This window comes from Malaclemys terrapin, chromosome 19, assembly GCF_027887155.1.
Source record: "Malaclemys terrapin pileata isolate rMalTer1 chromosome 19, rMalTer1.hap1, whole genome shotgun sequence".
In the NCBI taxonomy this organism is placed as follows: Eukaryota; Metazoa; Chordata; order Testudines; family Emydidae; genus Malaclemys; species Malaclemys terrapin.
Window position 1 is genome coordinate 18,475,700 of NC_071523.1, and position 24,358 is coordinate 18,500,057.

Here is a 24,358-nt window from a genome sequence, read left to right on the forward strand (position 1 = left end):
GACCCCCCAGTTTGAGAACCCCTGATTTAGATGGAGTTGCAACTGCTGAAATCGAGCCCTCATTGAAGTTAATAGGAGTTTTGCCACTGACTTTCACCCAAGATGTCAAGCCCTTGAGAAGCCCCAGAGATGTTAACACCATGGATTGTCCTCTAGAAACCTCCTGTCCTGGGGAGTCAGTTTTCTCCAAAGCCCCATCTTCCCTACACCATGTTCCCCCAGGTGTCGATCATGCTCTTTCTGTGAAGGTGTTGAAAAGATGCTAATAGTTAAGCCCTCTTCAGCGTTGGGTCAGAGGACCCTTTGCTGACAAGCCCTGTCCGTAGGAGGGCGTTTCCTCCAGTGGGCAAAGCTCAAGAGCATTCGGACCCATTCTTTGTTCCTAAGCTTCAGCACGTTATAATCCAGTTTCTATTTTCATGCAACTCTCGGCAAAAGCCAATGGGTTCCTACCTGGGCAAAGTTCAGAAAGAAAAGTTGCTTGTGAGTCAGGTCGAGTCCTGGTAACTTTGGCTCCTTCCCTTCGTGTTCCAGCCATTTTAAATAGGCCTATAAATGATCACAAGTTCATTTAGCAAGAGGCCTCCCCACTCAGACACGATGGCTACTCTGAAGGTCACTGTTCAGATAGGGTAAATCCAGCCTGAAAAGGCCTGGTCCCGCTCCCTTTTAACCTTGGACACTTTAGTAATTGTTTTTATTAGAAAGCAGCAATTTGTATTTATTCTCATAAAGAGCCTTCCATCCTAACGGGCTTTGTAAACTTTAGATTTATATAGAAACACAGCGAGATCACTTTGCACATCAGCAGCCACCTCTGGGCTGAAACAGTTTCTGGAGTGTGGCTGTTCATTAACTGTTGAGGAAACAAGAAAAACCTGATGATTTCCAGTTCTGTTCATTCTGTCTGGGGCACCTGGCATTGGCAGAAGACAGGATACTAGACTAGATGGACCATTGGTCTGACCCAGTATAGCTGCTCTTATGTTCTTAAAAAATAACTCCAAATGGAACTGCAGGTGGGATTTTAGATCAGCCATATGTAATTACTTGGCTTTGAATTTGGGCAGCCCACTTGGGTTAACATCTCTAACCTTAAAAAGACGTATCTTTAATGATCATGAATTATCAGGAGCTCTGTTGCAAGTCTCCAGAAAGGTGGCACAGTACGGTGTAGCACTCTGCTGGACCAGAGATTCACCACACGTTCAACAGCAAACAAGAATCATGCTACTGTTCTGAAAAGCCCTGACAAAAATTCATCTGACAATGTAGATGTAGCTCAAAGCAATCAACTTAGCCTGCATGCATGTGATTGTGGTTTGAAATACAAGCATAGCGGCAGATTGCCCGGGACTTTTCCGTATGACCATGGAAGGAAAAGGAAAGCAGATAGTTAAATTTCCTCCTCACTTCTGTCTCTCTCTCTTCAGGTAACTGCTCATAAAATAGCAGATAATAACCCTGAACAAAGTTAAATCCATTACCTGTTACTGTTGCATGCTAATTGGCCAATTTTCTTTTTTTAGGTCCATTGACATAATGAAGACAATTTAATGTGTCTCATGCCAGTTAAATCTGAACATTTTATTACCATATCCTCTCACTCACATAGATATTCCCAAATAAAAGGCTTTAAAGGTAGTGTGAACAGTGAAAATTCAAGTTTCATAGCAAAGAATCTCAGAAGATTGAACTGTAGGGGCCATTAACTACCACCATGCCACTCTGTTTCCCATATTTCCAATGTGTTCTACAGTAAAGTTAATGTTCAATTTTAAAGGCTTCCCGGATATTCAGAATATTTATCTTTTTGAAAAATCAAGGAATTCAGAGGCAAGGTTATACAAACATCCTTAACTCTGACCCCATATCTCCACCCATTATCCCTTTAATAGGGATACAGGTAGATCATAGTTACCACAACTTTAGAACGGTTTCATGTCAGTAACTACATTCCACAATCCCACACTTTCTCCACGTGGAAGGAGCATTCAGACTGGTGACTACAGTACTCATATCTGCAGCCATTGTGTGTAGAAGCGGGGGGGGGGGGGGCACAGATGCAGCAGGTCTATTTTGTGTCTGGAGTGGCACATCTGGCTGTTGCAGGACAGCGAGTGAGACGTACAGCGGGATATATATATCTAGTGTGTATAAAGAAGGTGGACAGGCTAGGCTGAATTGCCCCACTCTCAGCGGGATGGGAATCCCCTGGAATGTCAAATGTATCTTCTCTTGCTCTGAAAATATCTTCCAGGATTGAGACACTTCTCTTGGGAAGGGGCAGGCTGCTGTTGATATATAGAATATATTAAGTGCCATTTTCAATCTGCTCCAGAGGAGCATGCAAAATAAATAGCAACAAGATGAAGGAAACTTCTGTGTGTCACTGTCTTAAAGGGTATAAAACTTGCGAGGGAAGTAACAGAGGCAGCTCAGGGGCCGGATTCTACTGTGAATTCGGGGGGCAGAGATTGTTTACAGATATGATCCGTATTTCTTTGATAGCAATGCAATATTTCTATCAATGCTTTGATGTCTCCCCTAGCACACCTGACATGTGGCTTTAGTTTCAGGAGGAAAAGTGCAAGAAAAGTAAACTGGGGGGGGGGGGGGGGGGGAAGAAGAAGAAAAAAAAAGGTTGCTGTGATTTAAAAATCATCATCATCAAATCACGTTGCTAAGTAACGAAAGCTCTGTTGCCATGTGACAGATACCATTTGACAAGCTGATTGAAGTTGAGCAAGCATCTCAGTCCGATGGGCTTTGGCGAGAGGCAGGTTCTTTCACCCTCTTCGCTGTCTATTTATTCCCACACTGCTTGTCCCCCTGACCTGTTTGCACAGCCCCTCGCCCAGTGGGGCCCCGAGCTGTGATTTGGGCCTAGGCACTACAGATAATGATAATGCCGATAGCTGTGGTCACTTTTGATCTTGTGATTGGATCCACATGGGTGTGCTTGCATAGAGCCTATTCGGGGCGTTGGTCATTTGACCAGTGTTATGCAATGGCATTCACTGAATTCCCTATAGCACAGGGCACTTTGCCTGTATAGGGTATTAAACTTCACCTCTCAGTCCCAGGAGTGATGCCCGTAACTCCCAACACATCCTCATGAAAATAAGCACATTTGGCTCTGACCCATTTCTGGCTTTCCTGCAAAAACCAACTCGCAGTATTTTAAGAAGCTACCTTGTAAGCCTGTCGGACTCCTCCATTGTCTGCAATATTCTCTCCCAGCGTGCTTATTCCACTGACCTGTAACACAGCAATTGTTTGTTTACCATGTGTAATGTCCGTCACTCCAAAAGCATTTCACAAGTTGAAATAAAAACACTATGCTCCCCGCTGATGTGCAGCCACCTCTGGGGTGGAAACAACACTACATCATGATGGAGGAGAAAGACTGAAAGGGAATAATACTGAATGTTACAGAAGCAGTAGGGTAGAGTGTTCAGGGTCTACCAGAATTGGAAGTGGTTTAGGAAAATAACAGCAAACGGGCTGTTGGGGGGGGGGCGGTATATTCTCCATCAGCCAGGGCAGTTCATGGTGGGACAAACCCTTTTGAGTATGGGGGAAGGTAGGGTATGTCAAGTTGTGCCCCAAGATCTTGCAACAGAAGCAACTATGAACCCAATTCATTAGGGTCCTGTTGCCTCCTTTACAACCCATGGCCCTGCTAGACTAGCCTAGTAGCCCAGGTTAGGAAACACCATCTCCACAATATTTCCAGGACAGCCCTCACCCTTACAGAGCACAGCAATCCTCCACTTACAAGCTCCAGCCCTGAGATTTTTTTTTTTTCATTTTGGTATAAATGGGGCTTAGGCACCTGCTTTTAAAGCCATGCACCTGGCATGGGCTCAAAGGGGCGGGGCAGGGGCAGGTGGAGGGGAAATGTGCTGATTCAGCCGAACAGCAACTTTTTTTCTTTTGCTCTGTTTTTAGTTTTCTGCCTTTTCATGCGTTTGGGGGGTTAACAGTTGCTGTATTTAAAAGGGAAACCCTCCTCTTAAAGCAAAACTGTGTATTTGACTTTGGTTTGTTTGCCTGCGCTGCAAAGCATTGTGGGGGATGGAGGGTTATAAAAAGGTCAGCCCAAAGGCAGCTGAGGCAGTGTAAGATGGGGGTGTGGTTAGGGAAGGTCTAGAGCTAGGATTTGACTTTGGGTGGAGGGACCTGGAACTTTTCTCTCTTAGTGGGTTCTGCTCATTCACTGTTTCTACGTTCTATCACCAAAACTACTCTAGACCTGGATGCATTTAGAGATCTCTTCTAAACAGATTTTGGGAAGATGAAAAAATATTTTACCTATTTCTCTGTTCTACCACTCTCTTTAAGTTACCTGATCTTTTTTAAATCCCCCCTGATCAAATTATAAATGAAGAAACAAAACTAACGAACTCCTACAAGTGGGGAAGTAGGAATCAAGCTTTTCTTGTTATCAAGAAGGAATTTGTGTCTTCTCTCTGTTTCCCTAATTCTCTGGGCTGGTTTAGATGTGGTAGCTTTGGAAAAAAATAAGAAATAAAGTTAAGACTGGGGTGGTTTTACCTCTAGAGATCTAGCTTCAAACCCTGGATTGTAGAGTTTGGATCAAGTGCTTGAGACTCTATTGCTATCAAACTAGTTGCTTTCCCATCTGCTAAATTAATTCATAAAGGCATCCTACCCAATCCCTATCCTGTGGAGTGTACTCACATTCTGCCCTCCAGCCAGCTCCCATGTGTAGTTTCCATACTGATAAACCATGCAGCGTGACTGGTCTTTGAAATGCATGGCTGAGAAATTGCTCCACCAATCAAACATATTTCCATCTTTGTCAAAATTTCTTCCTGTTCATGAAAGCAAAGAATGGAGGAGAGACTGTTTCAGGGTGCAATGATCTGTGTGTCCAGAGACCCTGACTGATTGCCAGCTTTAAATATTGGCATACAGTTGCTATAGATACATTTAGCAACTTCTAAACATGTTTCCCTTCCCTAGTACCCTTGTCTCCTGCCTGCCTCCCTTCTGTGTGTTTGTTACACCCACTTGTATCTTCTCTATTTTGAGCATCAGTTCTTAGGGCTAGAGACTGTCTCTTACTATGAGAATGCACAATACCCAGCACAATATGGCCGTGATCCTGATTACAGCTCTTATGCATGTCTGTGATACAAATAATATTCCTAATTAGCCACTAAATCCTTGCAACCCCGGTGCAAATACAGAAAGTGCTCTGCAATTGACAAATGAGGAACCTGAGGGTCAAAGTGACTTTGCCAAATCCACAGAGGGAGCAAACCAAGACCAAGATTCTGGTATCTCTGTTCCTAATCCTGTTGCTCAGAGCACACCTCTTGCTCAATATGGACCTGTATCCAGACAGCTACAGCAAGTGTTTTATGTTTAAATTATATAGGGCCCATAGAGGTAAAAGCCAATAAAGCCTATGTGTAAAGAATTATTGATTTTTTTTTTTAAAGAAGTATCAGAATTGAGTCTTAAGGTCCGAAACCATTTTAGGCCCCTGTCAATGATAATGACAAAAATCAATTATTTTTTAACAAATGGGTTTAAAAATAGAGACCCCAGGGGTCAGGACTCTGTGTGTCACGGTGCTACCACCAGAATGCGTTTCACAGATTTCATTTTACTTTGAAAGGCAGCACACAGGCTAGTACTGACAGCGTTTCTAATACTTTACTGCTGTAAAAGTAACAGGTTTCTGGCGTATTGCCATTAATTTAATTCATTTCTTTAAATTCATTACTCTCATTTTGCCTGATCGGTTCCAGGATCATTCACCCCAAATCACGCATCTGTAGTATTGTTATTACTGCACGTGAGTGTGTGTTTCAATCACAGCAGTCAGAGCGGATAGACTATTACCACCCACATCTAGTTTTCTACTGTGTGATCGATGCAATTATAAAAGAAATATTTTGCTTGGATAATTTTTTTGTCTCTTCTCACCATTGTCATCAAAACCATGAGTAATTTCATGTCCAATTACCATCCCGATCCCTCCAAAGTTTAGTGCCTGTGGCTGTTGTTTGCTAAAGAAGGGAGGCTGTAGGATTCCAGCAGGAAACACTGCAAAATGAGAGAGAGAGAGGTTCAGAGAATTTCATCTGTGTGTGCTCTGTAGATGGGTCAGCCTTTGGCAGCAGATCAAGCAGAAAACGTTTCCTCTGTTTATGACACTTGCTTTATGCATCTTATAACACATTGAGGATGATCATGTGAACTGAACTCTGCCTCTCTGACTGTGCAAGGAGTCGTTCTTAAATGATAAACGTAGTAAACCTGTAACTATAAAATCTCCCATTTGAGAACCCACCATAATTTCCCTTCCAGCTCCGCTTGTTTAGTCTTATATATCTTGTACATTAAAGGGCAGTTATAATTAGAAAAGAGACTTAGAATTACACAGTAGAATCTCCTTATCTATTCCCTTTTAGGGAATCAAGCAAAGAACTGTTTAGGTTACAAGCTGAACGATAATTCCCCCCACCCCCTAAAGCTGACAAGCTCAGTCCGAACCTCAGATCTGAAGATCAACCTGGCTTTGTCTGCTCCTAATGTCATCACGAGAGAGTCAACAGTCCAAACTAGAACAGGTCACAAAATGAAACCTATTTTCACACAAACACTTCACAACTGATTTCATTTTGAAATGTTCAGAACGGCTCCGTTTGCAGTGGTGGTCGGTTTTTGCAGTTGTTTTTTGGAAAATTTAACAAAAGCAGGTTTTGGGTGAACAAAACAAAAAATTGCAGTAACATCTTTGATAAAATGTAGAGAAAATATTGAAAAAATCAGATTTTTTTCATGAAATACAAAAAATGTCTACAATTCCAACAAGTGTTTGCAAAAAAAAAAAAAAAAAGTTATTTGAAAAAAGGCTATTTAATATAGATGGCCATACTTCATTAGAAAAAAAATGGTTTTAATCAGAACAGAACTGAAAAATCCTTCAAATGATGCAGGAGGCAGAATGGACCCTCACCCTGACTCCTTCACCCACCGTTGTATTAAATTTTATGGGGCTGGCACAGAGGTAGTTAAAATGTTGTATTTGTCATTAAAGGCAGCAGATCTGACTCAAAGACACACCAAGCACCCTGGGTTACGATTCCATGGGAATACTGGTTCACCTGTACATTTTTTCCTCTTTGCTGTCCCAATGAACTATGTTCAGTTTGTATCACGGAGCCATTTTATGGAGAAGCTAATGGATATTTTATTGCTTTATTTTTGTTAAGAGAAAGGTTAACCACCATATGCGGGCTACAAATAACACTGAGGCTTAATGTTTAAAGCATACGCCATAGGAATTACTACTGTGTATCAACTGTACTTTGGATGACAGCCTTGGAAAAAATAGCTCTAGCCTCCTCCACACTACACACAAAAGCCTAATATATCGGCAGTGGGGTTTATTCTTCCTTGCAAGCGTTGAAGAGGAGACACGTGACCTTCAAGAAGGCATGAATGCTGCAAATGGGTCATTCTAGAATGGGTCATTCTAATCAGATGTCTTCGAATAAGTGAAAAATGTGAAAAAACCACATCGCAAAAATTTGTGTAGGGAGATGCAAAGCCCTTTGTAAAGAAGGATCATTGTGTACACAGACACAGTGTCACTAGGAGAAGAAAGCAACAGAGGGTCCTGTGGCACCTTTGAGACTAACAGAAGTATTGGGAGCATAAGCTTTCGTGGGTAAGAACCTCACTTCTTCAGATGCAAGACTTGCATCTGAAGAAGTGAGGTTCTTACCCACGAAAGCTTATGCTCCCAATACTTCTGTTAGTCTTAAAGGTGCCACAGGACCCTCTGTTGCTTTTTACAGATTCAGCCTAACACGGTTACCCCTCTGATACTAGGAGAAGAAAGGCAACCAGTTTCCACTAAGACAGGAGCAGAAATGTTAACACTGTGAAAAATCAAACCAGAACTCAGTAGGTACATTTGCTCTGGACCCTAGATACAATGAGCCTTGGTTTTATTGGCCAGGGAGAGTGTGGAGGGGGGGAAGCAAGAATATTTGTAGGAGGGTTGGTACTTCTTAGCATCCCATATGGGCCCAATCCAATGAAGGATGTTTTAGTCACAGCTTTTACAGATCTGGAAGCTCTCACGAGTTTGACGTCCATTAGCTGAGGCAAGTTTCTTCAGTCTTGTGTGTCTCTCATAAAAATAATTTCAGCGCCATCTGCACAAACAGCAAAGCCGGGAGCATCGCTTAAGTTTCCCAGGCATGCGGAGACATTAAACAGCCTGAAATACATGGTGAGTGCTCACTACTCCCTGAAGTTGGCACTCACTTGGTGGTTGTTCCTTGCTAGGTTGTCAAACACAAGGCTATTTCAACGAAGGAATGTAAACAACTTTGCCGAGTTTAAGTGAGTTGAATATTCATCACAAAAACAAAGGCTGGAGCAGACCAGCCCATCCAGCTCGCACCAGGAGTGCTACAAATGTTCAATCTGGGCTGCATATGGGCAACCACATGGAACCGCTAACATGCAGTGCTTCACATACACAAATTATTCTTAAATTCCACTGCTCAGTCAAAATGGTTTGAAACCTACCTATCTGATTTCGGTTGGGGGAATAGAACGCGTTGACCACTGCAGCACCAATGATCCATCTAGAAAGAATAGTATGTAAAGATATAGTCATTTTTATAAGCATTCTCTTTATTGAGTTAATCTCCTCCTAGTTGCATATGAAATGGGAGGAGTGGAGGAGAAGAAAGCAACTGGGAATGGTTCAGCAAGGACACTCAGACTGGAAAATGGTAACGCTCTTTTGTTTATATGACACAGTTCAGCCTAAAGGATCCCAGATCAAAGCCAGGTGTCATTTTGCTCGCATTGCTAAGCAGCCACCTCTGGGGTGGAATGTGGTAGCTGTTTAACAGTTCATAATACTGCAATTTAACAGTTTGAGACAGGAAATGAAGACTACAACATCTAAATAAAATGCAGAGGGGAAGTTTAGGGCAGCAGAATGGATTTACCCACACTGAGAACTGGGACAAAGTTTGTCTACTGAAAATGTTTAATTAGAACAGTCAGAGTAAATCATTACAAATGTAGAACCAGACGTACTACCGTCTATATTGTGAAACCGATTTTTCATAAATAGTGAGTACTCATTTTGATAAGTAATTCCTGTTTGAAGTATATGATTTTGGAATAGCAACCAGTCCCTCCTCAGTCTATAATGAATGGCTACATCACTATATGGTTTCATAGCATCTCCCAGAGAGACCTCACTGCGTCATGAAATGAACAGGTAACTAGCCAAGAGACTTGTAATAAACCTTCGTTTACTCTACAGAGGGACACTTCCAGGATGTGAACATAGGCATTCCGTGTGACTGTGATAAGTAGTTGATACGATGCTGAATAAGATATTAGTTATAAAATCTTCTTTAATTTGGGTCTTTAAACAATGGACTGTTAACGATCTAAAGTGATAAGTGGTTTTATGGCTTATTGGGAAAATCTTCCAAGCCTGCAAGGGGACTTTGCTGGAAGTTTACAAATCATACACGAAAAATGAAAGCCATAACTCCACACACTACCAAATTACCACACAAAGAAGGCCTGAACCAAAGCTCATTAAGTCAGTGAAAAAAAGCTCCCAATGGGCTTTCGATCAAATGAATGACTTTTCCATTACTTAATACATCCCAATTCCCAAAATACCAACCTGTGAGTGATAGATACTGTAACCTACACAGGCTTTAGTAGGTATATTCTGCATATTAGATGAAAATAAAATGGCTGCAGTGCAAGGCACTGACATCAGGGCACTTATTCCACATCTTAATCTGAACCGAATGGCTTTTGGCTGCACTATTCTAATGCAAAGTCCTTAATATCTTTGTTTATGAAAAAATCATAGTTTTCGGCTTGAGCCTGCTTCCTTGGAAGTTCACGGCCAAATTCCCGCTGGCTTCAATAGAAGCAAGATCCCAGACCAACCCTTTAACAGCATATTTTGTGTTATATAAACAGAGGTGTTAATCAAATGCAGTTTGGAGTTTGCTTCTGCCTTTCTTTTGTCTTGGGAACATCCTCCTGCTGCATGGAGGCCTACTAGCACGTAAACAACCAATCAGTTGTTGGCTTTCTTGCTGCTGCCCGTAACCAGCAAAACCACTCATGCTGAAGGCTAATGTTACGGGACGATGCTCCTTAAGAGCAGCTTGCCTTGCCACGTGTAATGGATTTGGAGCTGCCTGTAATAGTTTATGGATGCTGTATGTTCTCTGTGTGTCTAATTGTTGTGAGGGGGGTTTACTCTATGCCCGTATTGAATTAATTCAATAGCAGGATGGTCAGGAAATGCACACCCAAAGCAGGGGCGAGGAGGAACCAGATGGACCCTTCCCAGCAAACGCTGAGAAACAATGCTGGGGCCATTCACTTGGACGCTCTGGCTCTGTCCCACGGTGGCCCTCACCGGACTGGTTTTGGGCAAGCATGGGAGCTGACAGAACAAAGACTGTGGGCTGGATTCCTAGACAGGCCCTCAAGGACAGGGAGGGAGAGCTAAGGTGAACCCAGACAGACTCCAGAGGCTGGGGGACCAAGGGGGAAGTTAGATCTACCGGGGTCCCCAAGAAGAGGATGGTTAGATTCTAGCTATATGTGTTTTATTGTTTTAAAATCCTTTTCTCTTATGTTATGCTTTGTTCTTGTTGTCAAATGAACAATGCGCCTGTTTTAAGAAGGTTGTTTTGCATCCCTGTATGCAATGCTGGTTCTAAGCTCCCAAAGGGAAGAATTGCAGGTACATGAATCCAGTGGTGTTGCAGGGCCTTGCAGCACAGTCAATACACTGGAAGGCTTGAGCTCGGGACCCAGCCAAAGAAGGGGAGAATCGTCAGACTCCACCTCAGAGTGGTAAAGGTGAGGGGGTGGACTCAGAGAGGCCAGTGAAGGGGTTAGAGGTGCAGCTAGCCCTGTCGCCACGACACTGATAGCCTAAAAATTACTATTAAATTCACATTTCTAATTGTCGGGGTGAAAATACTGATATTTAATTGCTTCATCCCCCATAGCAATAAATTATCTTAATTAAAGATGGGCCTGAGCTTAAAAGTTCAGTTCTGGATCCAGATCCAAACAGCTACAAAGCCCAGACGCGTTGGGAACTGCAGTTTGAAAGGCTATTCTAAGCCATGGTTTTTACCTCCTTTCAGTTATTCGCTTTCCAAGGTACACGCTGGCCCATCCTCATTGCTCCCCTGTCAGGAAGATCAGTCCCAGTGTTTGTGATAAGTCGCTCCATGGTAATATAATAGTGTGTAAAGTGGTTCTGTGAAGGATTAAACTGAGATTCCAAAAGGTCTGAATGATCCCATGTAGCCACTGTTACGTTCATTACCACTAGAGGCCGACAAAGAGCTATTTGCTCAATTCCCTCAGATGCCCCATTCTTAGACAGCCACAAACAAAAGTATTCTTAATGATCTGATATGAGTGGAGAAGGGCAATGCCACCACTGTAGTGCCAGGGTGGTCCCTAACCATTATTCCAGGATTTAGGGTGTTTATAGAGCCATGCAGTCTGGACACTCACATATCTTGGTCAACTCTCTCTCGAAGTTTTTTCAAGCTCTTCTGGGCTCCAGCCCTCAGGTTTTCCAGGCTGTTTTCAAAATACTTGTGCTCACTGAAGTTTAACTGAAGAAATACAAAAATCCCAGGATATTAGCAAGTTTCTTTTAATGGAGAATTTCCTTTAACCACCACCTATGGGATGTGGCTATGAAATATTTGTCCTGTAGTTATGCATCGTGTAGAAACAGATGGGCAGCTCTTTCTTAAATAGTGAGTTGTTTGGGGGCAAGGACTAGGTCTTTGCATGTGTTACACAGAATCTAGCACAATGGGGCCTTGGTCCTGATTGGGGCATCCGGGGGTGACAGTAACACAGGCATTTAATATTGTAAATAGCAATGCAATATGTTTACACTTTTGTATTAACCCTGTTCAGGTACATGCTGCATACTTACATTTGCATATTCCTGATCCAGTTTTTCATTCTGATCTTCTAAAATATAGTCTGGGTAGCCAATTTGTTCTTTAATTGCCATTGCCTACAAGAAAAGAGAGCCCACAATGGTCTCACAATAGTCAAAAAAAAAAAAAAAAAAAAAAAAATCTGGATCACTGCATACAATGGATCAAATTCATTGCTGGTGTTGGTCCACTAGCTTGAGTGGAGTTACACCCGGGGTGAATTCAGCCTAGTCAATATTCATATGATGAGCCAACAAAGAGTGTATTTGATGTAAGTATTGAGAATGTGTGCAAGGGTTGTTCAGGGATGATGGGCTTGGGGATAAGCATTTGGTGCACTTATATAGGGCTTCCTGAATTCAGAGGAAAGTGACTTCAGTGGGAACTGGAGTGGGATTCAATGATCCTTTTCATGTTGAATCGCCATGGGACACATTCTGTCCTCATTTGTGGCCTGGATCTAAGTTCCCCTGAAGGGCCCTAAAAGCTTGATTCAACGTCTAGGGATGATTCCCATTGACTTCAACAGCAATTGACTCCAGATCCAATTCATGCAACGCCACTGAAGTCAATAGTCCGACAAAATATGAAATGAACACAGGGTTCCTTCTGCTTCCTCATGCCATATGAACATATGGCTGCATGATTTAAATTTGTCAGCTTCTGCTACCTCTGACTCCCTCAGAGAGAGCACCGGACGTGGGGCTCTCTGCAATGAAAACTCTCAAACGTCCCATTGCTGAAGAAGCACAGCCTTTTGCAATGCGGTATAGAGTGACCCAAATACTTTTTGAAAAGAGGCAACATTACTGAGAAGTAAGAATTTTTTAATAGGCAAAAGTTTCCATTTGGGAACCATCTGAATCCCTTCATATTGTGGAATAATGCACTGGTCTGATGGACTGGCTAGCATCAAAAAAGATGCTCTTCATTTGATTCAGACACAAGAAGAATTTAAGGAAACGTGGCCTAATCTTTTGGAAGTTTATTACTAATATATTTCTTTTTAATTGGTTTGGCCAATTTGGCTCTTTTAGGTAACTTGTAGTTTGTTTGAGTTTCTTTGGCTTACCACTTTTATGTGATACATTACATTAGATTCTATTATAGTTTGTTTGGAAATAAAAAATGTTTGAAAGCTAAATAAATAAAGGATCAAAGGCAATATCCTGGAGAAAATTATGGATAACTGTGAAAGTGGATTTTTATTTCTCTCTCTCCTTTTGTAAGGGAGGGAAAATAAGTCTTGCAAAATTTGACACAATCTTCTGATATTCCCGCACAGGATATTGTGGTCTCTTGTTATTTCTGACCTTCTCACGAGCTTTCTCTTTCGATGTTTCATCCATCCACTGTAATTCATCGAGCGTCTCAATGAACACTTCCCGGATTTTGTCTATTAAGTCTCGGACCTAAAACAGAGACAAGTAAGAAATTCACCACTGAGATACTTTTTTTTCTTCTCAACCACTTCTAGAGAGAGAGCAGGCTTCTAATGAAGAATAATCTCCTCAAATGCTTTGTGATAGCACATGGTGCTCCACATTTAAATATACATCATAAATGAGTTCCCTGTGTCTGCTACCTGCTGGCTGATTGGCCCAGTTCCCAAGACTCGGTTATGTGTGTCTCCTGACTTGACTGAACTGTGGGAGACATGAACTGGAGGGGCTGAAAGGCAGGCAAGAGATAGGTATCGTGCCCAGCAGCTAACCATGCTGGGATACCATTGGGAGGCAAAGCATGTGGAAGATCACAAATCACATAGCTTGACCCATCTGAGCTGTCTGGCCTAGTGGATAATGCACTCGACTGGAACACTGGCACTCTGGGGGTCTGTTCTCAGCTTTACCACTGGCCTGCTGGGTGACAGTCTTCAGTATTTCCCAACAAAACAAAGAGAGGATCTGGGGCCTGCTGGTATTCTGTCAGAAAGTGGCTGACTATCTGCAGAAGGTGAAATCCCTCTCAGAAGAGCGAGCCCATAATCCTCTGCCTTAGGAACAGGGCCGGCTCCAGGCACCAGCTTACCAAACAGGTGCTTGGGGTGGCCACTTCGGACAGGGGCGGCACGTCCAGCTGTTCGGCAGCAATTCGGCGGATGGTCCCTCACTCCTGCTCGGAGCGAAGGACCTTCCGCTGAATTGCCGCCGCAGATCGCGATCGCGGCTTTTTTTTTTTTTGTTTGACTGCTTGGGGTGGCCAAAACCCTGGAGCCGGCCCTGCTTTGGAACAATGAAACTCCCATCCTGTCTGTCTCCCCCCGAGTTATGTTAAAGCTCTGCACTATGTACATATTTAACAAATATTAGGTCACAGGTTTGGGGTGGGAGTTGAGGCGGGGGAGGAGGGGATCCATGGGAATTGAGGGCTTATGAGAGCATGAAAGGTAAACTACATACCATCCTCTTGCTCTCACCAGCAAATGTCTCCCTGACATACAGAGCTCCCACCGCATTCTCCATGTTGTTGTTGACGTAACTCACGCATTCCCGCCAACGGGCCTCTTCCAGTGTTGTCCCATAAAGTGCCTGGAAGAGAAATGCAGGGGGATCATTCTGCCTATGTACCTTCCCCTCAGCCCCACCCCAAGTTGTTAAAGGGCAAGAGGGCTAATCAAAGAGAGAGGCCGTCATCCGTTCAGCTTCTGTCCCTTCACACTTTAGCTTTATTTCTTCGGAAGCTCTGGTCTTCCTTCCATTGATCCGCTGTGCACAGGATATTATTAGGAGGTGGTATGGGTACTGTTCAATTTCTGTCCCACCACGCTGTCATTTCATGGCTTATCTGTCTCTCCATCTATCTGTCTGCCTAAGGCATTTCTGTAGTGCCCCTCACCTTGGTAGCTAAGCATGATACCCACCCCTGTTCCTACATGCGTTGGCTTTACCAGCCATTCTCAACCAGGGGTCCAGGACCACGAGCAGGTTTTAGGGGCTCGGCCAAAAGGGTTGGCATTAAACATGCTGGGGCCCAGGGCAGAAAAGCCAAAGCCCTGCCATGTGCTGATGCCTAGAGCTGAAGCTGAAACCTACGCAACTTAGCTTCATGGGGTCCCTTGTAGCATGGGGTCCCATGCACTCGCCCTGTTTGCTACCCCCTAACCCCAGACCTGGCTTTCATGTGCAGAAACACTAGTTGTTGTGGCACAGGTGGGTGGTGGAGTTTTTATACATGGGGGGGGGGGTCAGAAAGAAAAAGGTTGAGAACCCCATGGCTTCACAATCTATAGGAGGTGAAGGCATCTGTTGGAAGAGTTGTCACTAGTGATGGGCTAATGTCAAATGGTTTGGAGGATATGTATCCTGGAAGCCCTGAGCCTGTGGCATTTGGATTGACCCAGAATTTCTCATGGTAAAAAGGCTCATTTCAGTTCCCATCTTGAGTCTAATACTAAAGTTGGTGTTTAGTTTATTTGATCTGGTTGTCTTATTCCTAGTGATTTGATGGGATTTGTATGTTGGCCCATCCCCACATATAGGTCCAAGGAGATGCAGAACCCATTTCCCTGTGGGGCTGAAAGAAACTGAAACATCTAAACTGTTCATTCAGCGTTGCTTTGCACCTTTCATGTCTGGGGATCCAGCAGCAATCTTAACTCAAAAAAGAACAGACTTAGATGACAACACTAGGGATGGGCCTGCCCCTGAACTCCAGATGTTAACATCTCCAGACTCTGGCGGTGTTTGGATCTGAGTTTAAACTTCACACATTGAATAACCTTTCACTCAAAGCAGAGGTTAGAATGTTGATTTGGTTAAAGTCCATTGTGCAGATATGGACTGGCTGCCCTTTGTCTAGGATCATGATGTCCTGATGCTGATGGGTTCAAGGCCACTAATGCAGAATGATGTCACAGCTGAATGGACTCTTTGGCAGGGGAGGGGGCTACCTTTCGGTAGTTGGCCCGGGCATCCTTGAAACGCCGACTCAAGCTGCTGACCCTGTCAATCACCAGTCGCCAGACTAGGTAGTTCTGGATGGTGCTGTGGGTAGAAAGAAAAGTGGAGTTTAATGTCATGCAATGGGCCACTCTATTGCAGATAGTCAAAGGGCAAGCTTTAGTCTGAATGCAGAGGACAGGGCTAGCAATGGCTGCCAAGTTTCTTGCAACACCTATGGGGACCATGGGGGCTGCTTTTATTTAGCCCAGTTCATTAGCTGCAGAAGCATCCAGAGGGCACAACATGCATAGAGGAGCCAGACCATCAGTATCACTTCACACACCCCCATTCCCCGGTGCTCTTTGGGGACTAAGTTTCTAATTTCCACCTATTTCTCCTTTTAGAATGTAACGTGAGCTAAAGCACACCCTCTTGTTTCTTTTCTAGGACACTAGTCAATAAGAGGCTGAGAGACCCTCCCACACTTCAATGACTGTTGCCTTCCACAACCCCTGTAAGGTTGTTATCCCTAATTTATAGCACAGAGTCCCCAGAAATGTGATATAATTTCACCAGGGAGTCTGTGGCGTAGCCAGGAAGAAAACCCTCCTTGTTCTCACTTTGCCCCATTTGAGCGCCAGATGGCGTCCCATCTCTTCTACCTTAACCCAGTTCTTTCCCAGGACCGTTACCTTGCTGAGTAGTTGGAGATAATCGCTTTGAGCTCCTGCAGGTAGGGCGCGCCGTACACAACTACCTCCTCATCCAGGTGGATCTGAACGTTTACTGAAGACATGATGCCTTGGATGAAGAGAGTCCAGTTAAACTCCTGTGAGGGCAGAGAGAGGCAGACACACCGATTCCAAGCTTTTCTTTATACCTATTCCAATGGAATCCTGCCTCCTCTCACTGGGCTACCTGGGACTGGACACTCTGGCTAGCAGCCTGGAGAGGATTCCTGCCTATAGAACTGTCTCCTTCCTTGTCCATCAACACTAAGGGTCCTGCTGTAACGTGTGTTGCAATATTTGTAAATAGCGCCTAGTTGCATTGGGTATAGAAGACAGAAAGTCTTAGTTATTGGTGGAACCAAAAGCAAGAGCCTGTCATATTTTATTGCCGTATCTATAGGCACAGATATTTAAATATGCCACAAGCATGCATCTGATCCCTTTGCTTCTTTAACTGTGGATCCAACAAGCCCTGCTAGAGCTGGGATCTTTCCTCCCACTCCGGGTGCAAAATATGCTCCTCCATTCAGTCTCCTGGGCGGCAGAATAGGAAAATTCAGACTGTGATGTTGCCCTATCTCCAGGATAATTCAGTCACAGATGAAGCATTGTTGGAGCCATTGAACATTGTAACTGGCTAGGAAAGAGATAAACAGCACGAAGTGCAAGACAGGCATGAGGAAAAGCTGTGGAACTTAATGTCATGCAAGAGGCCTCTGTTGTTGGTGAGACAGAGACTGATGAGGAAGTAGCACCAGTTTAAAAAAATATATATCTGTTTGTGGCACCAACCAGCTGGGATGAGGCTGGAGAATTGAAGACAAGTCTAAAATGGAGATTGGTGCTCTCAAAGAGGTACTGAGTGGCACCCCATCATAATGGATGCAGGCCACTCCAATCCACCCAGTAGAGAGCTCTGTAGAGGTGAGACCATCCCAACTTCCAGAAGAGGACAAAGCCAATACCTGCAACTGTTGTTTTCAGGGTGGGGGTGAAGAGCACTACAAGTCTGGATGGATGTCGTCTCAGCAGGAAGCCCCAAAATAGTGGACCAGAGGGGAAACTACATCCCTGTCACTCCAAAGGGCCTTGAGTGACCGACCACCACCAAAGGTCCCACAGAGAGAGTCATCAAAAATAAACAGGGAAATGAGAAAGCCAGGGGACTAGTAGACGTAGACATGTTAAAGACTGGTCTAGATATACTTGAACAGAGGAATGGTAACTGTGAGTATAATTGTAATATTGAAAGGAGAGTAGGTAGTTGTTCTCTGATGCCAAAGCAGCACGCTAAGCTCACTAATAGTGGGGGGAAAAGTAGGTTTGGTGTATTTTGAATGGGGTTAAAGTAGCCGCTTTGTGAGACACGGAATGCATAGTGTCACACTAGTGGGCGAAGGCAAATCTTCTCAGTGACCCAGGAAGTGAACTCCTGGAGTTGCTGGAAAACGATGAAAGCCTGAGGCTCACAGCTTCCTATGGCACCCCGGTTTCCTATGGGGTGGGTGGGTTGAAATACACTTTCAGCTGGTAGATGGCGGGAAAGTACTGACAGTGTCCATGCTGGTCACAGCTCATAAGGTGGCGAGTTCTAACATTGGACAAAAGGGCCAGATGACACAGGTCGCCAGCCTTCCAGAGTCATTTGTCAATGGCTTTTCCCCATGGTTAGTAGAAAAAAACATGAATGTGTTGGCACAGTTTCTAAAGGCCACAAAGTCCCAGTAAGAGCCCTTCTATTCCTGTTATGTACAGCTGCACCTTCTGAGAGATTGGGAGCTGTGTTGTGTCAGCAACGGGAGGGCAAGTTACGGTGGTAGCTATGGCTCTAGGACCCTTTCTCCTGTAGAAAAAAAGATATAATTTACATTCTGGGAAAGTGGAGTTCCTGGCTCCAAAATGGGCAATTTATATTAGGCACCATCCTTCACTGTTTACACAGATAATAATAACCCATTGACATATGTACTGACATCAGCCAGATTGAAGGCCACTGGCCAGTGATGGGTAGCTGACTTGACTGACTTTAATTTCAATATCAGATACCGGTCTGAACATCTAATATTGTATGCGCTTGATTTGGGCATAGGAATTTCTCCGTAGTTACAAGATAAGTTTGTGATGCAAATCGAACGGATAACACCAAACATCTTGGTCCCTAAGTAGCAAAGGAGTGTTCATGTTGGACCCAAAAAAAAAGCTTTGCAATCAAGCAAGACTTACCTGTGGTGCTCAAAATGCCAGGATGAAATGTAATGTTGCCAGGGGTGTGTAAGGCATACAGCTAACAAACTGCACCGTGCACAAAAGGGGGTGAACTTTTTGGATAACTCTCCCCTGCATTCCCCAGAGGCAGTAATTTTCAGCCACTCCCTGCCCTTACCGGCTGAGGTTGCTGTTGTATGGCGGCGGACAGGTTGTTTTTGGAGCCCCCCCCCCTTTTTTTTTTTGCACAGACCCCCTGAGTCTCTGCTCTGTGTTACAAGTGTGAGCTGTATGTTTGTAATGACGGAGCTAATAAAAATACCTGTGTTTTTGAAGGACAGAGTCCGCATTTTGAAGCATGTTACACACAAACCTTTCCTACCTTTGGCTAGACAAAGTCTTTGGTTGGAATTTTTGTTGACAGATATTGAATTTGCCACCAGAGGGAGCCCATAAAGCCTGTGATTATGATATTCTATTGAATGCCATGAAGAAAACAAACAAACTGTAAATACATATAACACCGAATATACATGGATATCCTACTTTATTTACTCTTTCAGACCTCTTTGGCCTGCACAACAGCTAGGAACCAGCTAGACTTCATTTATTTTCTGTTTTGCTACTGCAGCAAAACAGCATGACATGTCCCCCTCTCGGTTATATTTTCCCACTTGGTTCCCAATTAAAATGGGGGTTGAAGGTTTTTTTACACAGTGGTAAAGCCTGTCACTTGAGTTCCACCCTGCCCTCTGTCTGTAAAAAATATATAGCACAGATCAGAGGAGATCCTGCCCTTTGGGAAAATTCCAACCTGAAATTTGATACTGTTTTGGATTCCCATCAAATTTATCTAGTAGTGATGGTGAAAGTAGAGACATTATTTTTCCCACTAACTTGGCTAGAATTGCTACTGTGCTATTCATCAATGGATACATATATCACTTGCATATCTGTGCTAAAACCTACTTAAAATAATATTAAACCCAAGGCAGGATGGATATTTAGTTAAGGGTTTCCCACTACTTTTGTCGTATCAAGGCATTGCAAGTCAAAATGCAGATAGGATTAGCTATTGTTCGGTTGGGGGCTTGTGAGCTATAGACATCCTTCTACACAAAGTGAAGAAGTCACTCAGTCATTTGACCTCTTTGTGCCACTGAAAGTTTAAACATGGCTGGGAGAAAGGAAACTCGAACTCATTCTTGGAACAACTTGTGGCCACAATTGCTTGTGGCATTTGCAGACTTCTGCAATGATTTTGACGGAGATACTTCCATGCTAAAAGAGATGCATGACTCATTACAAGTTTTACTAAATGATTATGCTAGCTCTGAACAAACCATGTTTTACACCTGTTTCTTCTGTGCCTAGAACTAAAGGACTTTAAACCACCCTTTTTGGACTGGAGTTCACATATTTATGATCCTGCATGATTCAGAGATTTAAGGTCTGGCAAATGCTTCAATTGTGGCTTTGTTTAAAAGGAAAATGCCTTAAAAATCTCTTAGCTTTACATTAAGAAGAGGCATCACTTTGAATCCCTTTTGTTTTGCAGGTATAAAGAGTCTGCAAAGCTGTTTTCCATTGACTAGATCAGGGTAGGCAACCTATGGCATATGTGCCAAAGGCAGCACACAAGCTGATTTTCAGTGGCACTCACACTGCCTGGGTCCTGGTCACCGGTCCGGGGGGGGAGGGGGGGGTCTGCATTTTAATTTAATTTTAAATGAAGCTTCTTAAACATTTTAAAACCCTTATTTACTTTACATTCAACAATAGTTTAGTTATATATTATAGACTTATAAAAAGAGACTTTCTAAAAACGTTAAAATGTATTCCTGGCACACAAAACCTTAAATTAGACTGAATAAATGAAGACTTGGTACACCACTTCTGAAAGGTTGCTGACCCCTGGACTAGACCAGGGGTAGGCAACCTATGGCACATGTGCCGAAGGCGGCACACGAGCTGATTTTCAGTGGCACTCATACTGCCCGGGTCCTGGCCACTGGTCCGGGGGGGCTCTGCATTTTAATTTAATTTTAAGTGAAGCTTCTTACACATTTTAAAAACCTTATTTACTTTACATACAACAATAGTTTAGCTATATATTGTAGACTTATAGAAAGAGACCTTCTAAAAATGTTAAAATGTATTACTGGCACATGAAACCTTAAATTAGAATGAATAAATGAAGACTTGGCACACCACTTCTGAAAGGTTGCCGACCCCTGGACTAGACATTGGGAGGAGCTGGAAGCCATAGAATTCTTATCAAAACACTTACATTCAATGCAAACTTTTCCTGGAGCTCTCTTAGGGTCATTTTGTTGTACAATAAGGTCACGTCATGCCTTTCTTCTGCAGGAGCAGTAGCCTGTGGACATTCACATATTATCTTCAGAATTGACTGACAAGAATTTCAACAGCTGGAATCACACAAATGCAGGGGTATGCTCTCTTGCGTGCGCACGCACGCACACACACTCCCTCACTCACTCATTCTCTCTCTCTCTCTCTTAATTGCTCCTTAAAATATATTCAGTGTTTTTAGAAAACTGGGTTTTCTGCATTTCAGGATATCAGTTAACATCCCAGGGAGTGAGTTCAAGACCACTATGCTAGTTCAGTAATATGATAGCCAAGGAATTCCCTCCATTCTCTTCAGAACCTGAATGGAAAACTGCAGCAGCAAGATGAAACTTGCAATGCAAAAATCCCAGCATTGGAAAACTGAAGTCTGTGAGTTCTCTTCTGCTCTCAGTTTTTAAAAAAAGCAAATATACAAGTAAAGTCAGGATATTTATAAATATGGGAAAATTTACAGTCCATGCAGTGCTGTTTTTTGGGCAGATTACTGTATTTGATCTAACTGTGGTTGGGATTTCTGGGAAATACAACCAGTCTACGCCACAGATGAACTTTATGTCCACTTCTATCTGCCTTATACCTAAAATGCATTTATTAGTGTCTACTTTTCTAGTCATTTGTTTGCTGACATAGCAGATTGGAATAACTAACTGATCTTAGATAAATGTAAGAAATAAACTTCAGCTACATAAAAAGTTGCAAGCATCTTAGCCAACATGTGTATAACCTAGATATTAACTGTATAGCGAATCTGTGCTATGTCCCCTATTTTTGGTGTCCTATTCAACATGGCAAAACAGAGATCCTACATAAAAAAGAACATGAAAAATAAAGATGTATTTTTTTTATAATCGTAAATAATTTTTTTAATACTCAACAAATCCAAATTTTTCACATTTTGAACTCTTTCATTGCTTGTGTACTTTTGTCATGTATAAATACTAATAATTATAAAGCTTAATTGAACTGTAGCATATGGGTGTATATATATAATTTCTTTGATTATTTTGGCAATATGGCTTTGAGCTGCTAAAATGTTTAGTAATGGTTTGACATGTTATTACATCCCATGATATTGAAAAGAAGTCATTCAACCTAGGTAAAAATGTGTTCTTGCAGTAAATTATTCAGCCATTAGAAGTCTCTAGGTTCAATACAGAGATCCAGACAGGCTGTGGTCCCTGTTAAACAACAGAGACAGAGTTGGAACGTAAACTATGTTCAAGTTTGTCAGTACTGGTAGGTATTTAAAAAAAAAAATAAACGTCTTTCAAGATGCTGCAGCACTTTAAAAGCACTGAAAGAGCCCTAGATCTGTCCAGGGGAGAATTCCCCCTTGTGTAGATTTTATAAAAGACAGTTTGTTGCCTTGAAAGGCCCTTGCTGCAGGTCACAGCATAGGGGGCATGGCCAGGGGCAGAAGGAAACATGGCCATCGTCAACACCACTATGACCATTCTGGATTGTGCTATTGAACAATTCACGGACGCTGCTTCAATTTAGCCCATAATCCTGGGTTGACAAAAGAGCTATACAACCACCTTTGCCTTGCCCCCATGTGGGCTGTGAGTTTTATGTTATGCCTCATGGAGGTGCAGCACAAAAATCTCACCACTCCTGTTCAAGAGAAGCTGTGGTTCCATATATCATGAAAACCTATCACTCTTTCTCAGTTCAGTCTCAGTCTCAGTCTCCCATAATCTCCCGTACTCACGTTTGCAATCTCAGTTTCAAGCTTCATAACCTTTGCCATTTCCTCTTGGACAAAATTGTCGTCTTTCGCCAAATTCTTGTCTTCTCTGATCATTTTGGCAATGGTGATCATAAATTGCAGGTAGGCTTCCCGCACCTAAACACATACGAAAGGAAACCTTGTGCGTCTGTGTCATTTTTATAAGGTTAACTATCTACATTTTTCTCCACTTATCAAGGCAATCTTGTCCAGAAATTCAGGTTTATAATAGCATCAGTATGAGAGATTTTCTGTGGTGTATCTTGTTGAGGTGAGGGAGTTCTAGGGAAATCCGCAAATGCGCCAAGAATGAACCATAGGGCTAAATAAAAATGCAAAAAGAAGCCAGTGATCTTCTCCTAGAGATGGGCTTGAACCAAGCCCCTGGATCTTAACAACCCTGAACATTGGCAAAATTTGGTTCCCAAACCAAGCTTTGCAGCGCAGATTCTGCCCTTGTCTTTTCAATGCAAACTTCTCTCACCCACTTAGCTTGTCTCTTTTCTATTGTTATGATCGTACAGTAGCATGGAGATGCCTCTCCCAAGAACAGGAGCCCATTGTAGTTGACACACTTCAAATACATAGTGAGAGACAGCTCCTGCGTCCCAAAGCTGTAAATTAGGCAAGACAGATAAAGGTGGCTGGAAAAACAGAGGCAGAGAGAAGGGAGGTGATTTTACCTATTTCCTTATTGGCAGAAGTGCCTTTTGGGAAGACTGAACAACAGCTATCCCTGTGAAGTCTCTTCATAGGGGATTGACTGGCTTTTGGGAACTGGAGAGAACCCATCTTTCCCTCTGCCCCCACAGGCCTTCTAGGCGCCAGCACTGACGATAACTTTTTTTATTCTGATGTAGCAGAGTTTATGGTCCACCCCTTTAGTTCACACAGGGACTGAACTAGTGCAGCTGCAACTTGGTGTTCTTATTTTCCACATCAGGGATTATGGGCCATAACCTCAATTGGTGGTAACTGGCATCACTCCATTGAGCTGGTGCAAATCGATGCAGCTCAACTCAAGTCAATGGTGTTCTGCAGATGGATAGCAACGGAGGAGCTGACCATTTATTTCCTCCTTTAGGGTGTGCTGCTCACACTCGGTCTGTTGGGATCATGTGTCTAGCTCTCCCACAGGCCATAGATCTTCTATTCCGCGCAAGGCTTTGAAAGGTCACAGATGTGTCTATTTGTTCAGCACTTGTGTAATAGTCTGTCTAGAAGCAAAATTCAGTAATGGTCACCAAACAGAAATTTCCAAGAGCCAGATTCTGAGCCCTGTATTCTCTGGGCAAGCCCCACTGAGATACACGAGACCGCTGGTGGAGGAAGGTATTATTCAGCATGAGTAAAGGTGCCTGAATCTACCTAAGGTACTTTATATGCCCCCCATTACAT

The 24,358-nt window shown here is 43.1% G+C and overlaps 1 protein-coding gene across 2 annotated transcripts in view; it reads right to left on the reverse strand.

The window, feature by feature from the left end:
- Positions 1–24,358, reverse strand: part of MMEL1 (membrane metalloendopeptidase like 1) — a 72,031-nt gene that overhangs the window by 5,533 nt on the left and 42,140 nt on the right. For both annotated transcript variants that reach the window (XM_054009219.1, XM_054009218.1), the window contains 13 exons: positions 22,943–23,077; positions 21,146–21,235; positions 16,612–16,748; positions 15,928–16,021; positions 14,438–14,566; positions 13,349–13,447; positions 12,029–12,112; positions 11,593–11,696; positions 8,587–8,645; positions 5,965–6,084; positions 4,708–4,841; positions 3,196–3,261; positions 454–549 (listed from right to left, as the gene is read on the reverse strand). In XM_054009219.1, coding sequence (XP_053865194.1) covers positions 454–549; positions 3,196–3,261; positions 4,708–4,841; positions 5,965–6,084; positions 8,587–8,645; positions 11,593–11,696; positions 12,029–12,112; positions 13,349–13,447; positions 14,438–14,566; positions 15,928–16,021; positions 16,612–16,748; positions 21,146–21,235; positions 22,943–23,077 — 1,347 coding nt within the window. The remainder of the gene's footprint in view (positions 1–453; positions 550–3,195; positions 3,262–4,707; positions 4,842–5,964; positions 6,085–8,586; positions 8,646–11,592; positions 11,697–12,028; positions 12,113–13,348; positions 13,448–14,437; positions 14,567–15,927; positions 16,022–16,611; positions 16,749–21,145; positions 21,236–22,942; positions 23,078–24,358) is intronic.